This window comes from Phragmites australis, chromosome 4 (assembly GCF_958298935.1).
Source record: "Phragmites australis chromosome 4, lpPhrAust1.1, whole genome shotgun sequence".
NCBI classification, from domain to species: domain Eukaryota; kingdom Viridiplantae; phylum Streptophyta; class Magnoliopsida; order Poales; family Poaceae; genus Phragmites; species Phragmites australis.
Window position 1 is genome coordinate 37055008 of NC_084924.1, and position 26944 is coordinate 37081951.

The 26944-nt window shown below is 44.3% G+C and overlaps 1 protein-coding gene across 1 annotated transcript; it reads right to left on the reverse strand.

The window, feature by feature from the left end:
* Positions 1–24880: 24880 nt before the first annotated feature.
* On the reverse strand, positions 24881–26608 carry LOC133916323 (mitogen-activated protein kinase kinase kinase 18-like). Its single transcript, XM_062359942.1, has one exon. It carries the CDS (start codon positions 26378–26380, stop codon positions 24998–25000), a length of 1383 nt encoding a protein of 460 aa, XP_062215926.1. The 5' UTR covers positions 26381–26608; the 3' UTR covers positions 24881–24997.
* Between the last annotated feature and the right edge of the window lie 336 nt (positions 26609–26944).

Sequence of the window (26944 nt, forward strand, 5' to 3'; positions counted from 1 at the left end):
GTACAAGACATGCGGAAGACTAACAAAGTCTACGATCTAACAAGTCCGAAAACTCTGACATAATCCAGATGTTCTGGGTTGAACTCGTAACTTTCGGGTTACAAAACTTCCGGTTGAACCTTCAGGTGGGGTCCTCGGGTTGCCGCTTTTTGATTGACTCGGAGGTTCCAGGTTGAGGTCAGAACCTCCAGGTAGGCCAAAATATCTGGGTTGCTTCCGAATGGGGGTGCTCGGCCAATCCTAAATCGGATCAGTCTGAAACTTTCGGGTTTGGTCGGATTTGAAAGTGCATCTAGGCCCCTTGTGGGTTTTGGCCAATTGATGACAAACGATTAAGGGACTAATGAGTTTATTGAGTTTATGAACAGGTTTTAGTCCCATTGAAAAAGGTTAAAAGAAGTAGATGTCCCTCAAAATGAAAGGATAAGCGACATGAAGAAACTCATAGAGTTCAATTCATTTTAATTTTGAATTTGAGTTTAGGAATGTCATACTATAAAGAGGGATGCTTTTTCTAGTCTTGGTAGTGTCTCAGTGCTCAAAGTATTTTGTGAAAACCAAATTTTGAGAGACACCATCACTCATGGACACCGGGAAAAGGGCAAAGTTGTTTGAGCCAAGAGTCTCCTGGTTGGTCCGGAAACTCTGGATTCTGTTAGGTGCCCCGAAGTCTCCGAGTGAGACTCTGAGAAAAGCTCTCGGTTTGGCTTTAATTCTGAGCTCGGAGTATCCAGGCTAACCTAGATACTCCGGACTGTGTAAGTGTTCAGGAGTCTCCGAGTGAGACTTCGAGAGAGAGTCTCGGTCTTGCTTTAAAACCTGAGCCCAGAGTCTCCAGGTTAGCCCGGATACTCCGAATGCTATTAGTGTCCCGAAGTCTCCGAGTGAGACTCCGAGAAAGAGTCTCGGTTAGCCAAGGGTGATTTAGCCGGAGTCTTCGGGTCCTGATGCTTCCAGACCTTCCGGGCATCCTCCGAACTAGTGTTCTAGCTGATTTTTTTCTTCAAGTGTTACCCAGAGTCTCCGGGTGAACCAGGATACTCTGGGTCACTGTAACGGCTAATTCTGACAAGTTATGCGTGAGTTTCTGTGCTACCTGGAGACTCCGGGTGAACTCGGATACTCCAAGTCTGTCTGAATAGCACAATAACGACTAGTTTTTGGGGGCAGAGTATAAATACCTCTATTTATTGCTGCTGAACCACCAGTGAACAAATACTCTCTAGAGCATTCAATAGCCCTCCTAAACTCCTCTAGTGCTTGATCTTTGCAAAGATTTGAGAGTTAGGTTTGGGGAGTGAGATTTGGAGCAAGAGAGCAATAAGAAAATCTTTGAGCATTTGGAGTTCTTGCCGAGCTACGATTTGCGTTCTTTTCTCTTGAAGCTTTGTGCTTCTAGAAGGTAAGAGGTCACTCATAGAACACCCAATCATTGTGGAGTGCCACAAGAAGTTTGTATTATCCACGAATTGAGTAAGAACCCTAGCTCAATCTTTGTGGTCGCTTGGGTGAGGATAGGGTTGAAAAAGACCCGGCTCTTTGTGAGCTCCTCAACGGAGACGTATGCACTTCTTTGTGAGGTGGCCAAACTTTGGGAACAAATCTTGTCTCCATTTAATTTCTTGCAATTTACTCGTTCAAATTGTTATTTGGGGATTTGCCTCAATATTGTTGCTTGCAAGTGTTTGAGTCCAGGTTATTGTTGAAAGGAGCTTATCCATTTTATAGAGACAGTGGTAACTCGTAGACTACATTAGATTTACTTAAATTTACTTTGATGTTGAGTTTCTGTATAGTCCGGATAATCCAGGTGAACTCAGATACTCCGGAACCCGGAGTATCCAAAATGAGCTGGAGTCTCTGGACACTGTGTGATCCGCTGCAGAGTTTGAAATTTCAGAAATGACTATTCACCCCCTCTAGTCGATATCAAGGACTTTCAATTGGTATCAGAGCCTAACCTCCTACAAGGCTTAACCGCTTGGAGGAATTAAAGATGTCGACATCCGGAGAGAAAAGCCCGAGAAGTCCTAAAGGTGAAACTTCGGGTGGTGGTTCGAGAAGACAAATGGATACGAGAGATGCTTCAATAGAAAGGGAGTTAAAATTAATTTTGATTATAGCAAACTAAATTCCCCTTCTAACAACTTCATCTCTGTGCCTTTCGGGCGTGCACCATTTTTTGATGGTACTCACTACACCGCTTGGAGGCACAAGATGAAGATGCATTTAATATCGCTCCATAGCATTTGAAAAATTGTGCGTGTAGGTCTTGATTTTCCGGTCGAAGACATGGAGCTTACACCCGAATAAGAGCAAGCCATACATAGAAATGCCCAAGCAACAAGTGTTCTACTAAGTGCCTTAAGCCCCAAAGAGTTCAACAAGGTGGATGGACTTGAGGAGGCCAAATCAATTTGGGATACACTTCAAGTGTCCCATGAAGGTACAACTAGTGTGAGGGAATCCAAGATAGAATTACTTGAAGGCAAATTGGGAAGGTTTGTCATGGAGGATGATGAGACTCCACAAGTTTTGTATGATCGGATGATGGTGCTTGTCAACAAGATTAGAGGACTTGGTAGTGAAGAACTTGATGATCACAAGGTGGTGAGGAGGTTGCTTAGAGCCTTCGCACCAAGAAACCCAACTTTGGTCACCCTCATCCGGGGAAGGAGAGATTACAAAAGGCTCACCCCAAGTGATGTTCTTCGAATAATACTTGCTCATGAGCTCATGGAAGAGGAAGCAAATGAAGTGAGATCTTATCCAAGCAAAGCTCCACTTCCAAAAACAAAGAAATAGCTTTCAAGGCAAGCAAGAGCAAACAAGTTGAAGAATCTTGTTCAAGTGAAGATGAAAGCTCCGATGATGAAGAAATAGCTTTCTTTGTGAGGAAATTCAAGAAATTCATGAGTAAAGGAGGATATAGCAAGTATAAAAGAGATGCCCAAAAGGAGAACTTCCAAGAGGGCGTGCTATGAGTGTGGCGAAGTTGACCATTTCATAGCCGATTGTCCTAACAAGAAGAAGGGCAAAGATAAAAATGAAAAGAAGAGCAAGCCATTCAAGAAAGACAAGAACAAGGCATACAAGAAGAAGTATTCTGGTCACGCTCATATTGGCGAGGAGTGGGACTCAAACTTCGACTCTGACTCTGATGAAGGAGGAGTCACCACCATCGCCATTTGCGCTCCTACACCAACAAAATCACTCTTCGACGAAATGAGCGACGACGACACCCCCACATGCTTCATGGCAAAATGGTTAAAGGTAAAATCACATCCCAAGCTTCTAGTTTGTGATAGTGATAGTGATAGTTGTAATGAAAGCATGTTTAAAGGTCTTAGCAAAAATGCCATGTCTAAATTGAAAGACTTATGGAAACACTAGAGGGTCAAGACGAGATTCTCGAGAAGCAAGAAGACTTGATCATCCTTGAAAAGGAGAGAAACCTTGAACTCGAGGAACTTCTTGATAAACAAAAAGAGAAGGTTGAGAAATTAACCAAATAGCTAAATTTGGTCAATAGCTCAATTGCTAGTCTTGAGAATAATAATTCTATGCTTCAAGAGAAATTATCAAGTTTAGATGAAAGCCATAAAACTCTTGAAGTACAAATTAATATCCTCAAAAATAGCTCATCCCACTCTAATGATACAACCTTGCTCTCTTATGTTTCCACAAGTAATGGTTGTTCTCGGTGCTATAATATTGATATAAATGCTTGTGCTATTAACATTGAATCCTTACAAGCATTACAAAAGGAGAATGAGAGGCTAAATGCCTTGGTCAAGTATGGGTGCATTAAAACTTATAAATCAAAGGATGCACTATACAAGACTATTGGGGCAAAAGACAACAAGCTAAAGAGAGACCTTGTATTTGACATGCATACAAGCAAGACAAATGAGCGTGTTGTGATCAAGGGCAAGGAGTGCCTAAAATTCATCAAGGGAGGCAAGCAAGCCGATCATACCTCTCAAGTGAAGCAACAAAAGGCTCATGCGTCTCAATCCATTTTTTATGTTTCTTACATGCTCAAGAGGAACCACCATGGTAAAGTGGTTGCTCTATATGTTGGTGCCCACACAAAAGATAGAATTGTAAAAAAGAGTGTGTGGGTACCAAAAATGCTTGTGACTAATATGAAAGGACTCAAACAAATTTGGGTACCTAAAACAAAAGCTTAAAACTTGTTTTGTAAGCATACTCATCCGGTGGATCAAGTTGGGTGATCGATAGTGGATGTACAAATCATATGACCGGAGAGAAGAGTATGTTCTCATCGTTTGAAGAAAATGGAGGATCACATGAAAACATCATTTTTTGTGATAATGGAAAAGGAGAGTAATAGGTCTAGGTAAAATTGCTATCTCCAATAATCATTCTATCTCTAATGTTTTGTTAGTTAAATCTCTTAGCTAACAAATGTTTCTCTTGAGAAAGATAGGATTTGCAGTGCTTGTCAAGCGGGAAAACAAACTGGAGCTCCTCACTCCACCAAAAATGTGATGATGATAACAAGGCCATTGGGACTTCTACACATGGATCTATTTGGACCAATCGCCTACATAAATATTGGTGGTAACAAATATGGCTTAGGTATTCTTTTTGCATGACAAAAGTGAAACACAAGCCATATTCAAGAAATTCGTGAGGAGAGCTCAAAATGAATTCGATGTGAAGATCAACAGAGTGAGAAGTGACAGTGGAAGCGAATTCAAGAACACTCAAGTTGAAGAATTTCTTGATGAAGAAGGAATAAAGCATGAATTCTCAGCACCCTACTCCCCTCAACAAAATAGAGCTGTCGAGAGGAAGAATAAGACTCTTATAGAGTTGGCAAGAACCATGCTTGATGAATACAAGGTATCAGATCAATTTTGGACGGAGGTCGTCAATACCGCTTGCCATGCAATCAACCGATTGTATCTCCACAAAATCTTGAAGAAGACCGCCTATGAACTTCTAACCAGTAACAAACCAAACGTATCCTACTTTAGAGTTTTTGGTAGCAAATGTTTTATTCTTAATAAGAAAGCAAAAATTTCTAAATTTGCCCCTAAAGTAGATGAAGGTTTTATGCTTGGTTATGGATCAAATATCTACGCCTATCGTGTTTTCAACAAAACCTCCGGTTGTGTTGAAATTGTACGTGACGTGACATTTGATGAATCTAACGGCTCCAAAGTGAAGCAAATTGATCCTAATGTTTTAGGTGATGAAGAAATTCCAAGCGAAGCAATTAAGAAGATGGCAATTGGAGAAATCAAGGCTCAAGAATCACAAGAGCAACATATGGCCAATAATAACCCAAGTCAACCGTCTTCATCAAATCAAATAGAGCCATCGACATCAACTCCAATACAAGATCAAAGTCAAGAACAAGGTCAAGATCAAGCTCATGATGATTTCAACAAGTTTATTGATGATGAAGGAGAAGACATTAAACCCAATCTCAAGTGCCACACCCAAGAGTTCATCAAAGTATCCAAAGAGATCACCCCAGGATAACATACTTGATGATATACAAAAGGGAGTTACCACTCTTTCTAGAATTGCAAATTTTTGTGAATGTTACTCTTTTGTTTCCTCTTTGGAACCATTAAAAGTGGAAGACACACTTGGAGATCTGGATTGGGTGATAGCTATGCAAGAAGAATTGAATAATTTCAAGAGGAATGAAGTTTGGACATTGGTGAAAAGATCAAACCAAAATATAATTGGCACCAAATGGGTCTTCCGCAACAAACAAGATGAGAACGGGATCGTCATTAGAAACAAGGCGAGGTTGGTTGCTCAAGGCTTCACGCAAATAGAAGGTTTGGATTTTGGTGAGACTTATGCTCCCGTAGCTAGGCTTGAAGCAATTCCTATATTACTTGCCTATGCTACTCACCATGATTTCAAGCTATATCAAATGGACGTGAAAAGTGCTTTCCTAAATGGACCAATCTCTGAATTGGTGTACGTAGAGCAACCTCTCGGATTTGAAGATTGAAAATGTCCTCATCACGTGTATAAATTCCATAAGACGCTCTATGGGCTTAAGCAAGCACATAGAGTATGGTACGAATGCCTTAGGGATTTTCTTATCAAGAAAGGCTATGAAATAGGCAAAGCTGATTCTACTCTTTTTACTAAAAATATTGAAAATGATTTAGTAGGATTATGACCAAGAGGTTCGAAATGTCAATGATGGGTGAACTAAAGTTCTTCCTAGGATTTCAAATCAAACAACTCAAGGAAGGAACTTTTATTTGTCAAACCAAGTATATCAAGGACATGGTTAAGTTTGACCTGGTGAATGCCAAGCCCATCAAGACTCCAATGCAATCAAATGGGCATCTCGACCTAAATAAAGAAGGCAAGGCCGTGGATCAAAAGGTATTTCGTTCCATGATTGGTTCCTTACTTTACCTTTGTGCATCTAGGCCTGATATAATGCTTAGTGTGTGCATGTGTGCAAGATTTCAAGCACTCCAAAAGAGTGTCATTTAATGGCTGTTAAGAGAATTCTTAGATATTTAGTTCATACTCCATACCTTAGCTTATGGTACCCTAAAGGTTCATCCTTTGAACTTATCAGCTATTCGGACTCCGATTACACCGGTTGTAAAGTGGATAGGAAGAGTACATCCGGGACTTGCCAATTCTTAGGTAGGTCCTTGGTGTCTTGGTCATCAAAGAAACAAAATTCTGTAGCCCTATCCACCGCCGAAGCCGAGTATGTTGCTGCGGGCGCTTGTTGTGCTCAACTACTTTGGATGAGGCAAACCTTGAGAGATTACGGCTACAATATGACCAAAGTCCCACTTTTGTGTGATAATGAGAGTGCCGTCAAAATTGCCAACAACCCCGTACAACACTTAAGAACCAAACATATAGACATACGTCACCACTTCTTGAGAGGCCACTCAACCAAAGGGGATATCGATATTCGCAATGTGAGAACCGAGAAACAACTAGCCGATATCCTCACAAAGCCATTAGATGAGCGAAGATTTTGTGAGTTGAGATGTGAGCTTAATATCCTAGATTCTCACAACATGGCTTGATATATTGCATACAATTGATTGTTATAGATTTGTAGTTTTTTTAGATAGTGGTTTGCGAAAACTCTTGTGTGCAATTTTTGAAAAATTTGACTCTTTGATCTTTGGATCATAATTTGCTACTTGTGATCATAGTTATGCAATGTTGTTTGTTGGCTGATCACAAGTGGTAAATATATGTCTCATTTGTCCAACAATCTTTTCCTCGTCGAATCTCAGCTCCTAATTCAATATGCAAATTCTTCAGATCCTGGAATATCCGGACTAGGCCGGAGTATCCGGAATCTGACACTGTTCTGTGAACTTCTGGTTCTGTTGAGTTGACAGAACCCGGAGTCTCTGGGCTCACCTGGAGTTTTCGGATTCTGTCACTCAACCCGAAGGGTCCGGGTCACCTTCCGGGAAAGGCTCTAGGTTCGGACTCTAGACTCCACCCGGAGTCTCTGGGTCAGGCCGGAGTCTCCGGGTTACCCAGTTTATACAGAGACCCTGACCGTTTTTCTTCTTTCTTCCATCCTTTCACTCCTTCCTTCCCTTCACCGTGAGAGGAGAGCTCCAGCGATCTCAAGTCTTGTCCAAGGATTTTTGGCGAACTTCATGGAATCTTCATTGTCTCTAGGTCGGAATCTCTGACCCTCCCTCCAGATCGACTCTCCATGCTCCTCTAGCCCTAAAAGGTACTCTTCACCTGATCTCTCAATAGTTTGGTCTAGAATCAAATTCCTTTGGTGAAGATGTTCCTTATGATCCTTAGAATCAATTCCTAGAAAGGGTTTCGCAATGTGGAGGAAGAATCGCTCAATCCCTAAATCTTGCCCTGGGGTCGGACTACCCAGAGTATCCGGGTTGGCCCAGATACTTTGGGTCTGTCAGAATTAACAACACTCTTTCAATTCCAAATTCTTTCTCAACCGATCCTTGTGCCTTCTCTTATATATCTTTCCCTCAGAACCTTTGAGATGGATCTGAACAAGGGATATGGCTATGAGAGGAGGAAGAAACACATAAGTGACTCTCAAGCTCAAGGCCAAAGCGATGCTCCTCCTCCGCATTTTGAATCAAGAGGTATTTAGATCGAGGAGCCGGCACAATCTGAAAATGTGCCCCGTGGATTCACTAAATTACAAGCTATGAGCAAGGGGTACTTTCAGAGCAAGGGGAATAGCCCCTGTAACAGCAGGTCGTGGAAAGGGGAAAGCTATGGATGCCTATTCTAGTATCCACAGGCAAGAAGAAATAGAAGAAGAGAATATTGTGTTAGCTCCTCTGAAGCTACACATGCCTTACAGAGTTCACTCAGCGAACGAAATACCAAGAAAAATGATTGACTATATGAAGAAGGCTGCAAAGTGCAAAAAGGACAGAAATGAAGATCCATATGAGTATGAGAAGAGCATGGTAGACCCTCGTTTTTGAAATGAGTTTCACGTTGACTTCTATGGGAGCGTGATCCTCACAAAGAAGAATCCTGTCACTCCAATGCAATAGATTGATTGGGATTACATGGAGTGAAAGAATGATCCAACTTTCAAGGCCGTCATTGCAGCGTGTGAAGAAAACAAAATCAAGAATTTTATGAGTTTGAAGTGTGACTAGAGTATAGAAGTTATTGCACAATTTTCTGCTACACTTTCCTATGATCATGAAGAAAACCAATCCATGTTTTGGATGATAGAAGGAGAGAAATACAGAATCACTTATCAAACCTTTGCTCACATTTTTAGTTTCGACGTTCGTGATTTGCACAACTCTAAGATCCATAATGAGAATCAGTTGTCTCCAGATGATATGGGCTTTATGTATTTCGATCATGGAAGGGTGATTCATGGCACGACAGCAGGGATGAAGCCCTACTACAAGTACTTAAACAATTTATTTTGTCTCACGTTGAATCCCAAAGGAGGTGATGCCACAAATGTTCTAGGAATTTCAAGAAACCTTTTAGCTCGGATGTCTAATGTGGGCGAACCTTTTAGTGTGATAGATTTTGTTTGGGAGGAAATCCACACTACCTCATATACTCCCAACAAAAGTTGTGCCTACGCGCCTTACATCATGTATATGATTGAAAGGGTCACCAAGAAAAATTTCTTCAAGGAAGTGAAGAACGAACCTTATCGGATGAGAATTGTGAGCTCTAGGTCATCTCCTCCACCCTCTCCTCCACCTGTAGCTCCAAATGCACAAAGAATGGCTCCCAAGCGTGTTCCATCCTCTCATGGTTCTCAATCTTTTATCAAGAGTGCACTCAAGACAATATTCCGAGTTTGCACTCACAATGCTACTCAAATCCGAGAGACCAAAGTAAGGATGAGGAAAATAGAAGCAAGGCAAAAGGAGATTCACACTCATCTTGGTATTCAGCTACCTTGCTTTCCAATTATAAATGAAGAAGAAGCTAGTGAGCCAGAATTCGAGAACCCTTGGGCTTGGTATGATGAAACCCAAACAGCTGCTGAGGGTCCCTCTCATGCCCAAGATGATGAGGAGACCGACGATGACGAGGAGATAGAAGAAGCCGAAGCAAGCTCTTTGGACAATGGAAATGAAGATGGATCCGATGAAGGTGGCGATGACGACTTTGAAGAGGACAATAGCTAAATCTTTCTTTTGCTTATCGTTCTTTTTGGTGCTTGATGCCAAAGAGGGAGAGAAATCCCTGTGTCCTGTCTATCTTCATTCTTAAATCCTTCATCGTTTCCGTTGGATATTTAAGACATTTGTAATAATTGTATTGAACTATGTGTGGTGTGCTTGTAGTTGAACCTTTTTAAATTCGTAAGACTATATTTGTGCTATTGTGATGCTATGAGTTGGTTGATGTAATGTTTGTTTCTCTCTTTCTCAGATTTTGTGATATATCTTGTCATATGCATCACGAATATACATGTTCACTCACTTTTGCACCCCACGAATTCTGAAATATAGGGGGAGCTCTCGCAAAATTTCTTTAAATATGTGCATTTGATCTCAACTTCGTATTTCAAGTCAATGTACACATTTAGGGGGAGCTCACCATATACCTTAAAATTCAAAATCCTTAAATTCTATTATCCTTTATAAGCTTTAATCGGGTTGTCATCAATCACCAAAAAGGGGGAGATTGAAAGTGCATCTAGGCCCCTTGTGGGTTTTGGCTAATTGATAACAAACGATTAAGAGACTAATGAGTTTATCAAGTTTATGAACAGGTTTTAGTCCCATTGAAAAAGGTTAAAAGAAGTCGATGTCCCTCAAAAAGAAAGGAGAAGAAGCATGAAGAAACTCATAGAGTTCAATTCATTTTAATTTTGAATTTGAGTTTAGGAATGTCGTACTATAAAGAGGGATGCTTTTTCTAGTCTTGGTAGTGTCTCAGTACTCAAAGTATTTTGTGAAAACCAAATTTTGAGAGACACCATCACTCATAGACATCGGGAAAAGGGTAGAGTTGTCTGAGCCCGGAGTCTCCGGGTTGGTCCGGAAACTCCAGATTCTATTAGATGCCCCAGAGTCTCCGAGTGAGACTCCGAGAAAAGCTCTCGGTTTGGCTTTAATTCTGAGCCTAGAGTCTCCGGATTAGCTCGAATACTCCAGACTGTGTAAGTGTTCCAGAGTCTCCGAGTGAGACTCCAAGAGAGAGTCTCGGTCTCGCTTTAAAACCTGAGCCCGGAGTCTCTGGGTTAGCCCGGATACTCCGGATGCTGTTAGTATCCCAGAGTCTCCGAGTGAGACTCCGAGAAAGAGTCTTGGTTAGCCAAGGGTGATTTAGTCGGAGTCTCCGAGTTGGTCCAGAGTTTCTGGGTCCTGATGCTTTCGGACCTTCTGGGCATCCTCCGAACTATTGTTCTAGCCAGTTTTTTTCTTCAAGTGTTACCCGGAGTCTCCGAGTGTGCTCGGATACTCTGGGTCAGTGTAATGGCTAGTTCTGACAGGTTAGGTGCGTGAGTTTTGGTGCGACCCGGAGACTCTGGGTGAACCCGGATACTCCAAGTCTGTCTGAATAGCACAGTAACAGCTAGTTTTTGGGGGAAGAGTATAAATACCTCTTCACCCCCTTTCATTTATTGCTGCTGAACCACCAGTGAACAAACACTCTCTAGAGCATTCAATAGCCCTCCCAAACTCCTCTAGTGCTTGATATTTTAAAGATTTGAGAGTTAGGTTTGGGGAGTGAGATTTGGAGCAAGAGAGCAACAAGAAAATCTTTGAGCATTTTGAGTTCTTGCCGAGCTGTGATTTGCGTTCTTTTTTCTTGAAGCTTTGTGCCTCTTGACGACAAGAGGTCACCCGTAGAGCACCCAATCATTGTGGAGTGCCACGAGAAGTTTGTATTACCCGCGAATTGAGTAAGAACCCTAGCTCGGTCTTTGTGGTCGCTTGGGTGAGGATAGGGTTGAAAAAGACCTGGCTCTTTGTGAGCTCCTCAACGGAGACGTAGGCACTTTTTTGTGAGGTGGCCGAACTTCGGCAATAAATCTTGTCTCCATTTAATTTTTTTTCAATTTACTCGTTAGAGTACATTAGATCTACTTAAATTTACTTTGATGTTGAGTTCCTGTATAGTTCGGATAATCCGGATGAACTCGGATACTCTGGAACCCGAAGTATCCAAATTGAGCCGGAGTCTCTGGACACTGTCTGATCCGCTGCAGAATTTTAAATTTCAGAAACGACTATTCACTCCCCTCTAGTTGACATCAAGGACTTTCAGGATTCTCCGGGTGAGGCTCCAAGTGAGGGTGCTCGGTTAAATTTAACTCGAGATAAACCAAAACTTCCAGGCGAAGGCCAGAACCTTGGGGTTCTGATAGACTTGAGTTCACGATAACTTTCCTCGCTCGATTCAACTTGCATGATAAATCTATCCCACATAAACGTGTATATGCACTAGGCCAAGGGTTATAGACTCAATTTACACACTAAACCCAAACTATTTCATAGTACAATTCAACTTGGTTTACCCGAAACTTCCGGGTTGAACCCGAAACCTTCAGGTTTGGGAAGAACACGGGTTTTGCGAGGAACTTTGGTCGATTCGATTTGCAAACCTCACTAGTTCAAAGAGACAAGGGTTTGGCCCTTGCACACAGGTTCTACACTTCATCCACCAACCAAACAACACAATTTCCTCGCCCAAACTAATCCAAATCCCTCTTTTAGCTCCAAACATAAAGAACACCAAAAGAGACCAAGAACGGCTCAAATCTTTCATGGTCGCGCAAAATACTTGGATAGATGGGAAGCTTAGAATCTAAGGATCACATGGGGTACCACATACATACCTTGATGTTGCTTCTCGAAGGAGGAACCCGAGGAAGAACGAGAGAGATCTTCAGGGAGAGGGGGTGTAGCAGCTTGCTACTCGATTGGAAGAGGGAGAGTGGGAGAGGAGTGAGGGGGTGGGGCTGCAGCTAAGGTAGAGGGAAAGGGTGGTTGGACAACTCTAGTGGGTCCCATTTGCTAAAGAAACAAGTCTATTTCAACTGCAAGAACGCTTTCTTCTCTCTCAATTTCCTTCTTTTTTTATTACCCAAACTGAGGTGCTCTAGTGCTCTAAAAATAAAATTGCTCAAAATTAAACATGATGCTAATGATACATGATTATGCTTAAATACATGATTACAAGTTTGGGATGTAACAAACCTCCCCCCTCCCTTAAAAGAATCTCGTCCCGAGTGAGCTTATAGGAGAGTACGGTGACTCTAGGAACTTCTTGAGTTGAGCAGCAAAGAAATGATGCGGATGACATCAAAATACTATGCTGTGAGAGATAGCACTAATGTAACACTCACAGGTTGGAGAAGAACTCGGGATAATTGGCACGAAGTCAATCTTCATGTTCCCACATTGCTTCATCTTTGGAGTAATTACTCCACTGAACTGTAACGAACTTGATAGAGTGACGTCGAGTATTGCGTTCCGTTTCATCCAAAATCCGTATGGGTCACTGTCAATAAGAGAGATCCGGCTGTAACTCTTGATTTGTAGCTTCAATGACTTCAGTCGAGATTTGAAGGTATTTCTTCAATTGTGAGACATGGAAGACGTTGTGCATGGTAGAGAGGGATTAAGGTAGCTCCAGCTGATAAGCAACCTCTCCTCACCGAGCAACGATTAGGAAAGGCCCTACATAACGAGGCGCCAACTTCGTTCTAACTTGAAAACGTTGAATCCCCTTGAGATGAGACACCTTGAGATATACAAAATTTCCAATGGCGAACACGAGTTCTCTTTGGTGGTGATCCGCATAACTCTTCTGACAAGATTGAGCCGTGAAGAGACACTGGCGAATAGTCAGAACATGCTCTTCTGCCTCTTTGACCAACTTCGGGCCTAAAAAGCTCTTTCACCAGACTTGGACCAATTCAACGGCTTTCGGCATCTTCGGCCATAGAGAACTTCGAATGATGAAATTTCAATGCTCGATTGATAGCTGTTGTTGTAGGAGAACTCGACAAATGGTAAGCAAATCTCTCATTTCTTCCCATATGTGAGAGCACAACCTCTCAACATCACTTCCAGAATTTAATTTACCCTCTTGGTTTGTCCATCAGTTTGAGGATGGTAGACGGTGCTATAGAAGAGCTCGGTTCCCATGACTTCATGATGACTCTTCCAGAAATGAGAGGTGAATTGAGTGTCTTGATCAGAGATGATTTTCTTTGAAATTCCACAAAGGCAAATAATTCGAGTAAGGTACAACTCTGCATAGTCCTTGGCACTGTATCGAGTCTTCACATGGAGGAAGTGCGCTGACTTTGTGAGTCAATCCATAATAACCAAAATTGAGTCATACCCACGAGAGGTCTTAGGTAATTCAGTAATGAAATCCCCTCCCATTTCGAAGAGGGAATAGGTAAGGGCTGGAGCGTACCGACCAGCTTAAAGTGTTTGGCCTTTACTCTCTAGCAAACATCACACTCAGCGACATAATGAGCGATTTCTCACTTTATGTGGGTCCACCAAAATCTTTGTTTGAGGTCTTACTACATTTTAGTACTCCCCGGGTGAATAGATAATAACGAATCATGAGCTTCATCCATAATCTTTTTCCTCAGCTTCGAAACATAGGGCCACTAGCCTCTTCCCAAACCGCAAAGTACCTTGATTATCTTTAGAGAAATAGGTAGTCGTGCCTTCCTTCATTTTGTCTCGAATCCAGTCCATGCCCTTGTCACCCCTTTAAGCTTCTTTGATTTGATCCAGGATGGTGGATTTGATCTCTAAGTTTGCAAGAAATCCCCCCGAACCCATATCGAGTCCAAGCCATCGTAAATCGTAACCAAATCTTCAGAGCGTGCACAACTGCTGCAAGCTCTAAGTCATGAGTGACCACATATGCAGGCTGTACATCTTTACCCACATGACTCGAGGACTACTCGGCTTGTGTGACCACATATGCCCACCCAAGGGGGTACTCGTGTCAGCCTTTTTCTCCTTTTCTTTTTGTCTTATGCGACATAGGGACGCAAGGCAAGCGTTAGCACGGCGTATGATAATCTACTTGTCTTACTGTCACGTCCTAAAATGTTAATCATATAATTAAGCATGCATAATCATCATAGAAATTGTTTCTACATGTTTACTTATTAAATTAAGTTTCAAACATGTTTCAAAAGTACTTAGGATATGGTCTAGAGCTCTTTAGGAAAGCCCTAAATACTTTGGAGAAGAAGAAGAATAGAAAAAGAAAGAAAAAGGAAAAAGACAGTTCCCACGGTCTAACCACCAGAAGAAGCCATGTAGGCTTGCCATGTGGGTTTTCCGCGGTCTAACCGGTAGCACCCATGATCTGACCACCACAGCGCAAAGCATCCACTTAAGGAAATCAATCAACTCTCTCTCTCTCTCTCTCTCTCTCTCTCTCTCTCTCTCTCTTTCTCTCCCTCTCTCTCTCTCTCTCTCATTTCTCACTCTCACTCACTCTCTTCACACAAACTGAGGGAGAGAAGGAAGAGAATGACCCCGATGACCGGATTTCAATGGAGGGCACTTCCCCAAGCTTCTCAAGGATTTCCCCGAGCTCACCCCTTCATCCTCTTCATCGGAGACATCTTCCATGCGAGTTCATCCACCTCAAGTTCGTGCACCTCTCCGAAGCCCGATCTCCAAATCGGTGCCTCAATAGAGTGGACCCCTCTCCTAGAAAGTTTCTCTACGTCGAGGTGAGACATTCACTACCCTTGCCACATCATTCCCAAACTCTAGTTGGTCCCATTCTTGATTAGGCTCAACCTCAACCCTATCCTAGAGCTTGTCCATGGAGCTTCCTAAGTTTAACTCGGTGAATATCATCCAAATCACACTAGAAGCACTCCATTAGTCCCATAGAGCATTTTGGTGCCCTTCGTGGTCGAAGGCAACACTGGAGCCTTCACCAGCAACCTCACTGAGGTGGCGTCGACACGGTCTAGCGCTCAGACCAACACTAGGGCCAGTCTGACCGCCAGCTACTGGTTTGACCACCACCATGCCGACGGTCTAACCACGAGGGCCCAAATCTCTCTGCACGTCAGCGGTCTAATTGCCGCTCCACCGTCAATCTGATTGCCAGCTATTCAAAGCTTTATGCATTTAGGTTGTCTTATCCGAGGTTCAAACCTTTTCTAACCCAGATTGTTTAGCGTTCCTTTGCAAATATTTTTTAAACACGATGCTTTGTTATTATTTGAGCATGCATCGTATGCACACTTTTCTGTCGTTCACTTGTTTATGCGATACATTCTTGATTCGTTTAGAGAGTATCACGCTGATGGTCCAAGCAATTGAAGGTGACACCGGACTACTGGAGTTTTGTGAGTGTTACGCGGGTAGCGTCAGGCATGCATCGGAGTAGCAAGACAAGCATCTAATCATACTCACCCCTCTACTTTGGATCAATTATGTCTAACATGAGTACCCCCTTGTGTGTGCCTGTGTGGTCATACAAACCGAATGGTCCTCGAGTCATGTGGATAAAGATGTACCCCCTGCAGGATGTAAAAACAATTTGAATTGCCGTGATCTCGGTTATGAGCATGCTTCTGTCCATTTGCAACAGTCATAGAGTCACGAATGTGGGATAATATGGTATGATATGTTGGGATGTGTTGAGATGATTCTATTATGGATATGTTTATGATAGTTTCAGTTACATATAGGTTCATGTTAAGGATTACAGGATAGAAAGGTACATGTGGTTAAGAATAGATGTTCATATATTTGTGTCAAAACTGCTTTTGCATATACTTTACTTAACCTTATGGCCGATCCTTACTAATTTATCCAATATGCATAATCCTTGGAGTCAGGTTAGTTATATGTGTCCAATATGAATTAAGTCTTGTGAATACCTTCGTACTCACGTTGCTCTTTCAGGTGCTACTGACGTGGAGCAGCTAGTGTTCAGCTACTTCGCGCCTGCCGATGTAGGTGGTGGGGATGAGTAGTGCAAACTACTTGGATGCCGTTATTTTGGGGTGGAGCCTAAGGTCGTATGGTTCCATCGATCGTTGATATTGATAGATGTTTTCTTCCGTTGCGTAGTTTCTCTTTTGGCTATGTGATGATCTACGTGATGATCTATTTATTGTCCCCCTAGCTCTCTCTTTTATTGTAAATTGTCAAAAATTGTTAATACTCAAAAACTTATAATATATTTTCAATTACTCATTCTTTATTAAGCTTTGTTGTGATGATATATGTTAGAAAGGCATGTGTTCAAATCTTGGGCACAAAACACATGTCGAGACTACCGAAATGGTATTCTGGTTAATCATTGCAGTCGTGATTATGGAAACGATCGACTTAATGATTAGTTAGAATACTATTTGGATGTTTCCTCACACTTACCATTAGATAGACATGTGGTTAGTACGAAAAGTGCCAAAGCCAACGGCACTGACGGATTGTGCTTAAACAATGCAAACGATCTATGGCATCCGGGTTCCTCTCCTGACCTACCCCTAGCATCACCCATATATCGTTTCATTCTCACCACTCCTCAACCCATCATTGTTCTCATGGTGAAAGTAATTAAGCCCTATACTCACGAACAATGAGACGTTCCATCTCTCGACTTTTACCGAAGACCTATGCATTGCTAAACATCTTGTACCACTTTTAAGCTAGACATTCTCATTATTATACCTAGGCTACAAGGATAGAGATCATCGATACAAGATAGGGATAAATGCAATAATTAGGCACTACCCGATTTCCCAATATTAGCTAACTCAACATGCATGGCATACATAGAGCATAATTTATCAATTTAGGCATCACATGATCCAAAATAACGGGTGCAATATGCTTAGATACTTGCCTTGCTACTTGAGTGCCCGCCTCATGCTACCCGTGCAGCACTCACAAAACTCTGATAGTTTGATGCCACATTCGATCAACCCCCGCGTCACACTCCGGTCATTTGTTCTCTAAAGAAGAACGCATGCAATGATAAGCATGAAAAAAATACAAAGATGTATGCCACAAGGTGCATAACAACAAGTTAAAAGTACAAGACATGCGAAATACTAACGAAGTCTATGATCTAACAAGTTCGATAACTCTGACAGAATCCGAATGTTCCGGATTGAACTCAGAACTTTCAGGTTGAACTTGGTTACAGAACTTCCAGTGAACCTCCGGGTAGGGGTCCTCGGGTTGCTGCTTTTTTATTGACTCAGAGTCTTCAGGTTGAGGTCAGAACCTCTGGGTCGGGGCGCAATATCTAGGTTGCTTCCGAATGAGGGTGCTCGACTAATCCTAAATGGATCAATCCAGAACTTTTGAGTTATACCCGAAACTTCCGGGTTGGGTCAAATTCTCCAGGTGAGGCTCTGAGCGAGGGTGCTAAGTTAAATTTAACTTGAGATAACCCGAAACTTTTGGGCTATGGCCGAAACTTCCGAATTCTAGAGGACTTGAGTTCACGATGCCTTTTCTCGCCTGATTCGACTTGCATGGTAAATCTATCCCACATAAACCTGTATATGCTCTAGGCCAAGGGTTCTAGACTCAACATACACACTAAACCCACACGATTTGTGAGTACCATTCAACTTGATTTACCCCAAACCTGGTTCATGCAGGACATGGGTTTTGCAAGGAACTTTGATCGATTCGATTTGCAAACCTCACCAATTCAAAAAGACAAGGGTTTGGCACTAGCACACAGGTTCTACACTTCATCCACCAACCAAACAACATGATTTCCTAGCGCAAAATACTTGGATGGATGGGAAGCTTAGAAACTAAGGATCGTGTGGGTACCATATACATACCTCGATTTTGCTTCTCAGAGAAGGAATCCGAGGAAGAACGAGAGAGAGCTTGAGAGAGAGGGGGGAGCAGTAGCTTACTGCTAGAGTGGGAGAGGAGTGAACGGGAGGGGCTGCAGGTGAGGGAGAGGGAGAAGGTGGTTAGCCAACTCTAGTGGGCCCCATTTTCTAGAGAAACAAGTGTGTTTCAACTGCAAAAATATTTCTCTTTTTTTATTACCCAAACCGATGTGCTCTAATGCTTCGAAAATAAAATTGCTTAGAATTAAACATGATGCTAATGATGTATAATTATGCTTATACATGATTACGGGTTTGGGACATGACACTATTATGGCTTATGATCTTGAGCACCTGGTACGCGTAGTGCACTACAGCCATGAATCTACCTAACATTGGACAGCTCAGGATCACGTTGTAGGCCATCTCAAAATTCACAACAACGAAGGTAAGCTTCTTTGTACAAAAATTTTCAGGCTCGCCAAACGTGATTGGAAACTCGATCTGGCCAAGGGGCATGGTCAATGAGTTTAGGGTTATACCATGGAAATGCTCAGCTCTTATTTTGTGCTCCAACCTTTGGATTCTCATCTTGTATAATGTTTTGGCGAAGATGAGGTTGAGCAAGCTACCCCTATCGACAAAGGTCCTATGGACTTTGATGTTGAGGATAGTAGGTTGGACCACAACTGGATACTGGCTTGGGTGTGGAATCGTGGCTAGATGGTCAGCTTGATTGAAGGTGATCAGGACTTCTTACCACTTGAGGTATCGGGGAGGTCCGATTCAAGCCAGGTTAACCTCCCTCTCAACCGCATTGTACTGACTCTTTGACTCGTATGAGGCAAATCATTTGAAGATGTGCGCCAAGCTTTGGTCGGCCACGCGGAATTTGAGTTCATCATCTTTAGCGTTTGGCTTGATCTGTTTGCTATGATACTCAATAATTGCAGCCTTAAGCTTGTCATCGAGCTTCTTTTTGATAACGTGACATTTATCAAAGTCATGCTAGTTGGTCCGATGTACGGGACATCATTTTCCGCCTCCACGGCTCAGGCCCTTATTATCCCCAGTGTTGCACTTATGCTAGTCACCAGGTTTGTTCTTCTTCCCCTCAATCTTTGAGGACTTGGGCTTATCCTTGCTAGACTGAGGATTTTTTGCATGTGCTTGGGCTTCAGCAAGCTTGTGTACTTATCGGCCAGCTCAAAGAGTTCTTTCACCGTATTGATCTTTCGGGTAGTAAGCTTTTCGACCAGATCTTTGTCCTTGTCACTTCACTTGAAACCGAGCTGTCAGAGACATTCAGAATCGTGTTGTGCCTGTCACTAAATCTGCGAATGAAGTCCCAAAGAGACTCTTTCGTACTTTGGTTCAGCTGATGAAGATTGTCTTCCATTCCTGGGCGCTCGAACATTCCCTGAAAGTAGGTGATGAACTGAGCCTTCAGCTTGGCCCACGATTGAATCAAGTTGGGCAGCATGTTCAGCAGCCAAGACCTTGCAGATCCATCGAGGGTAGTTAGTAGGTAATTGTCCATTACCCTGTTATCGCCATTGCCCGCTCGAATAACAGTGGTGTAGATCTGTAACCACTCATTGGGGTTGAGCTTCCTGTCGTAGTTTTGGGTCGGACCTGTCTTGAACTTCTCGAGCCATCGTATTGACTGGAGCTTGAGTGCAAAAGCTTCATAATCTCCATCGAATTCTTCAGGAGGATATTGGGGAGGACTGTTATGCTTGTTCCTTCGAACGGGGGAGTCACGTCGACCGTCTCATCCTAGAGGTCTGCAATCGTTATAACAATGGTTGTCATCACGGTATTCCTCATGGTGGTTGTCTATTACCGTTCGTAGGTCGTGCCTATCGTGAGGGATGTGGTCCCTTAGGTCTTCCTAGTTCCTGCGTCTATGGATGGGGCAGTTACAGTCTGGCCCATAGGATTGTACTCGAGCTCGACCACCCGAGCTTCCTATTTGTGATCCCTTGACAAGGTGATGTCTGTGTCCGTGACTCTTCAAACCAGTGACTTGTTGGCTAGGGTTCCTAGAGCTGCTGTGGTTATTCACTCGAGTCACCTGGGTCTGAGCCACATCAAGCAGAGTCTTCAGCTGATTGATCATCGGCTAGGGAATTCGTTGGATCCAACTCAGGGAAAGATCTCATAACCATATGAGTGCCCTGGACGTTAGTTTCCAAGGTACTAAAAACACTATTGCCTAGACTTAGTTGTGGTTGAGATGGTGCTGCTCCACGTTCGCTATGTTAAGGGAGTTCATTCCTTGATCTTAGAATCGTTGCGGGTGGGGGAACCACTTGCATAGTAGGAGTTCCTAGACTAAGTTGACGTCGAATATCATGGTTCTCCTGATTCTCCTCCGCTCGTCGACGATGAATGGTATCGGGGGCCTGCGAAGCCCCACCTGTTGCTGCTGAGTTCTCGTGGATTTTTTCACCGTCATTCATCATGCTGTTCGAATCCTCCATGTTTTGCTCTATAGGTGTGTCGTCAGCTCCGACCATAAGCACGCCAACTATCGAAGATTAATTCCTGACAATATGTCTATTATTGAACTCAGGTACCTTCGAGATCAAGGATCCAGGAGGAAACAAGACACGCGATACATACAAGTTCGAGCCCTCGAAGAGGAGTAATAGCCTACGTCTTATGTGGATGATATTGTATATAGATTGTCTTGAGTACAAGCAAGGTGACTAAACCTATTACAATGGAGTAGGTTGGATCTAAACTAATCTGGGGTTGAAGTTGTCGAGTATCTCCATGGCTATGGTCTTGGTGCTTGCGTCGAGTTGTGTAGACGTTAATCTGTCGTGTCTTCCCTCAGGGTTTAGGATCCCCACCTTATAAAGGGGTCCTGGTGCCACCTAAGTCCCAGCCATAGTCGATAGAGTCATTCATCTTATCGGTCAAGGCAAGACAGTAGAATCCAGCTTAAATACTAGTCGCACTCAAGTCGGTTAATCCGATTGAGACCTTCCTATTATAGGCTTTCATGATCTCTAGGCATAGCGGGTCTTGCAGATTCGGATTCGCAATAGGGGGTGTCCATTAGGTATATGGTATACCCTTTCCATGTATAGTATACTCCTTATGTGCATATACCCTATAGTTAGATATTCGATAAGTTGTTCCTTGAAAAAAGGCCACTCGCATAGATCTGTCATCAGTTGATATATGCTTGACAGTTATAGTTTCCGATAAACAAGTGATCATTGAAGACTCAATTTTAATACCAGTTGGTTCTTTCCCTGAGTGTGTTTGAGGGGTGAGGGGTCGAATGGCGAGGATGGTCTCTTTGATTGAAAAGACCCTTCGACATCTTGACCGGTCAATGTTTTCCCCTTGTTGCTGACACCAAAGGAGGTCGTATCCTCTGGATGGAGGGTTGGAATCTGAAATAAAAAAGGTGAATCGGGTCGAATAAATAATCATTAGTATTGTTTCCTCAAACCAAGCAAATTCTTACCGGTGATAGAGGATTCTTGAGGAAGTATGGCAGACCGGAGCATGGTTGCGACTCTTCAGCAAATAGTTTGCTCAGTCGAGCATTGGTGTCCAGCAGAGACAAGGCTAAACAAAAAAGGAGTCACTCAAAAGAGTTCAACTACGACTATAGAAGTAGTAAAATGCTAGCCAAATCTTACATCCGGTCGTGTCCCAGGAGCTATCATTATCTCCAATATAATCCCAAGCAAAGTGATCCCACGCTTTCAAGGGGCTTGACCTTCGACTAATGAAGTCTTTGGCCACATGCAACCCAGTTAAGCCACTCTGCTTAAGTTCGTCAATCTTCTTGACATAGTGGGCAGTATGGTCGAGCTCGTGGTGCTTCTTCATCCATGATGAATTTGGGTGGGGCTAGAGACCCCTATAGACTAATAGAGAGGCGACTGGGTCGGGGTTGGAGAAATAAAACCAAAGCTTTTTTTCTATCTTTTTGCTAGGAGATCAAAGCAACTGGGATATAAGAACTCTTCATTTCATTCTGCAGTTGGAAACCACAACCTCCGACTCATTCATTCTCAGTATTCCTTTTCAAATGATAAAAATACTAGAACAAATTCAAGCTTAGTTTAATACCAAGGAAGGCTTCACACAGATAGACAAAGAAACTGAGCATAGTGATTGAGTTTTGATTCAAGTGGTGAAGCTCAATTTGGTAACAGTCCAGTAGGTTGACGAGAAACTTGGAAGGGGGAACATTAAAACCATAGCGAAAAAAGGATTTAAAAATTACAATCTCATGATCAAACTGGCAGGATGGGAATTCCTCACCTGATGCCATCCTCCAGTTGGCCAGATCGCGAGAAGGAATGATTCCTTCACTTTCGAGTTCTTGGAGTTTCGATTCTTGCATCGTTGAGATTTCCTAGGCTTCGGTCAAGAGACTCATCTCGTCTAGCTGCTTAGAGGAGGTGTTAGTGGCCTTAAGTTGATTTATTTCTCAGGTGAGGAAGGAGCGGCGGCATTCACGGATGGGCTGGAGGCCATGGAGCAAGATTGTTGTGCGACGGCGCGTGCTTGGGTGAAAAAAGGTGAAAGCTTAAAGCAAGAGACTGTGGTGAGAAGATGAAGAATAGCTACAATCTAGGTTCGTATGAATATAAAGCCTAGTACTTAACGTTTTCTTTGGCAACTACTCCCATTACTACGACGTCTCATTTGGCATTCCCATTCGAGTGCATTCAATGCGTATATACCCAACTGTTTAAATTTTGGAGATTTCTTTTTAACTCTACCCAGAGACAGATGTCAAGAAGTTGAGTTTTCAAGTTTTCTTGAGCTTCGAGTGTGGACAACGGCAGGGCGCTCGATCCAATAGCGTTTTCACTCGATACTCGAAATAGGAAATCCTTTGCTCGATTCTTTTGACTGCAAGCTTGATCTACTTCGAGTAGGCTTAGACTTGGTACTACTCGAGTAGGTGCTTGTGGAAATCCTACCCGCTGAGTAGAGTTAGAGAGATATTGTCGAATATCTAACTATATGATATATGCATATAAGGAGTATACTATACATGGATATGATATATCATATACCTGATGGACACCTCCAAATATTACGGATCTGAATCTGCGGAACCTGATATACTCAAAAATCACGAATACCTATACTAAAAAGGTCTTGATCGGGTTAACCTATTCGATCACAATTAGTATCTAAATTGGATTCAATTGTCTTACCTTGACCGACAAGATGAATAACTCCTTGTCGACTATGGGTGGGACTAAGACGCCACCAGAACCCCTTTATAAGGTGGGGACCTTAACCTCCAAGGGGAACTGACGACAGATCAACGCCTACACAACTCGACGCAAGCATCAAGATCTTAGCTTTGGAGATACTTGGTAACTTCAACCCCATATTATTAGTTTAGATTCGATCTACTCTATTGTAATAGTTTAACAATCTTGCTTGTAGTCGAGATAATCTATATATAATATCATCTATACAGGCCATAGGGTATTACTTCTCTTCAAGGGGCCGACTTTTATACATCGTGTGTCTTGTTTCTTGTTCGATCCCTTATCTCAAAAATACTATAGTTTAATTATAGATATATTATCAGGAAATAATCTTTAACTGTTCTACTGTACGCAGCCCGGCAAATTTATGTCTCTTGCTGCGACAGCAGCCGGGCAAATTTATGTCTCTTGCTACGACAGATCAACGGTATGAGTGATTTCCATAAACTGGGCATGCATCGCGAGCTTTCAGTTTGAAGTGCAGTAATGTGTGATGCCCCTGTACTATCCCTTATACAGCACCCTATGCTGAGTATTTTTGTCACGGCTACAATATGATGTACCCGTGGATCAATCTTCACCTGCCATCTGAATACCGATACGGCGAATTTACTATCATGGTAGGCAGGGCATGATGTCCCATTGATCTGCTATAAAAAACTAATGCTGAAATCTTCCTGGTACGGCATGCATATCCTCCTTATTGCCGCAATGTGATGTACGCATGTATCTTCGCGTATTTATGCTCATATCCGTGGTGCTGGCAAGCACATCGATCTACTTGTCGCGGGATAGGCTGGTGGTGTACCACAGATGTGTGATCCCTACCAGGGATCGCAGTGCAGATTAAGATTGATGTGAACGAAGCTTCGGTACATGTTCAGTGCGAGTTGCATGTATGATAGCGGTATTCATTGATTGTGAATAGCACGGGACGCCGAGATGTCGATGCAAGGGTACATACGGGCCCTTTCTGAACAAAATCTTTCCGCTGCAGAAATTTCTGGGTAACCGTGCGCTACGACCGCTCTGCTTCCACGGAGTCTTCAGCAGACTGGGTTGGGCTCTCCCCACACAGCTCGGGCACGCTGGGTTGGGCTAGCACAGTTGTGGCAGTGTGTGATATACTAGCGGTAGCACACTGGAAAATTCTATCTGGCATTTTGCCACTTCAGATCCAACACCACACTGCATTTTCTCGAATGAGTCGAGTCCATTCTTTTTACCATTTTTGCATATCCTTGCCTGCATGTCATTCCGTCTGACCAGACCACCACGTAAATGCCCCTTTTGCACTTCGAAAGAAATTAGTCAACTCGGAAGTACGGAGCACTAGCATTTTCTGCAAAACTACGAATCTGCCCTGGCGGAGAGCTGCAGAGCGCCGCGCAGATCGACTAATCCTGGCGGGCTCACCCGATCAGCAGCGATTTCAGTCAAAATCAAACGAAAAACGCAACCAAAACGGCACGCAAAACTCATTGGCTGCTTGGTTAGACACAAACTTTGATTGGATTGAATCGATGAGGGGAACAACAGTACATGGCACCAGCACGAGTACAACGGCCAACGGCGGCCAGCCGAGTCCTACCACTCCAACCCCGCATTTATAGTGACAACAGTGGCCGTGACAACTAGGACGGCCGTGGGCGCAGCGGAACCCACCGCCGGTGCCGGTGCCGACGATGGCGACATGACCACGGCCGTCGGAGACGGCGGCGGCGCTTGAGGCGGGCCCACCTGCGTTGTCATTTCCCGCCACGGAACTGGGCGGTGGGGCCCAAGTCTCGGCCGCCCAGGTGGGGCTGCTCGCCCACTCCAGCTCCTCCCAGCTCGTGCGCGGCCCGTTTGAGGTCAATTCGGCAACCCGCCCCTTGGCGCGCGCCATGACCTCGTGCTCGCTCTCGGGCTCCGCGTCGCCCAGCGCCTCGGAGTCCGAATCCGACACGGCCCAATCAAGAACCGCGCGAGGAGATGGAAACGGCGACGGCTCGCTGGCGTCGTCGTGAGCGTCCGCGGAGAGGAAGGGGTGCCGCAGCAGCTGCTCGCAGCTCCACCGCTGGCCGGCGTCCCGCCGGAGGCACTTGTCGAGGAAGTCCCGGCACGAGTCGGACAGGCACGCGGGGAGCGCGGGGAGCTTTTCACCGAACCCGATGAGGAGCAGCAGCTCGCCGACCTCGCAGGCGCCGCCGAGCTCCGACCACGGCCGCTTCCCGGTGAGCAGCTCCAGCGCGGTGCATCCAAGGGACCACACGTCCGACTCCGGCGTCGCCGCGCCGCCGCGCGCCACCTCTGGCGCCATCCACGCGACCGTCCCGCGCGGCCCGCGGGGCTCCGCGTCGGATACCAGCCTCGCCGCGCCGAAGTCAGCGAGCTTCGCGCCGCTGCCTCCGGCGTCGCAGCCGATGAGCACGTTCCGCCCCTTGACGTCTCCGTGCACCACGCCCGCGACGTCGTGCAGGTACCGCAGCGCGGCGGCTACCCTTCTCAGGACGCCCAGCGCGCCGCGCTCCCCAAGGCCCCCACACCTCGCCGCCGCCTCCGCAGTGCTCCCGCCGGGCACAAGCTCCATGTGCAGGTTCCTCGTCTTCCCCGTCGCGCCGTCGTCCCCGAGATACGCCACGACGTACGGCGAGCTCAGCCGTTTCAGGATCCTTATCTCGCTCTCCAGGCACGCCAGGGCCGCCGCCGGCGCGTTCTTGGCGTCCACCGACTTCACTGCGAAGGTGCGGCCGGTGGTCCTGTCCACGGCCAGGTGCACCGTGCCGAACGCGCCCTTCCCGATGCATTTACTGCGCAGCCACTCCATATCCATGCGTCTTTGAGGCGACAGAAGACAGAGCACGATGAGAGGAGCAGAGAGGGTGAGGTGTGGAGGAGTCAATTGCGAAGGAAGGAAAGGAGCAGAGCAGATGCTGTGAGTGCAAGAAACGGGGGAGTGTGCCAATGGCGTATATATAGTGTGGGGTTCCGGCGCTGCAATTTGTGTGGGCTAAGTTTATGGAATATCATGGAGGAGTAAATCGGCGGGTCTTGGTTTCGCGTTGGAGAGAGAGAGAGAGAGAGAGGGAGAGGGGTTGCTGTACTGCTGTGCAACTTGTGGTGTTATCTTCGCGGTGCCGCTGCGTTGAGGCCACATGGGCAAAAATTTTGGGTGAGTTTGATGGCTTCCCGCCCTGGATATACGGATGGATGAAGTTTGCTTGCAAGTTTGGTATCCGTCACCTGTGACCATGGCCTGTGGATTTGATTCACCACAATTCTTTGCTGCGAGGGTCACCAATTGTTTGCATGCCAATAGCACGGCACGATACAGGGATGAGATGATTCTGCATCGTGTCTTTTTTTAGAGAGAGAAGGGATTAACCCCGCTTTTACT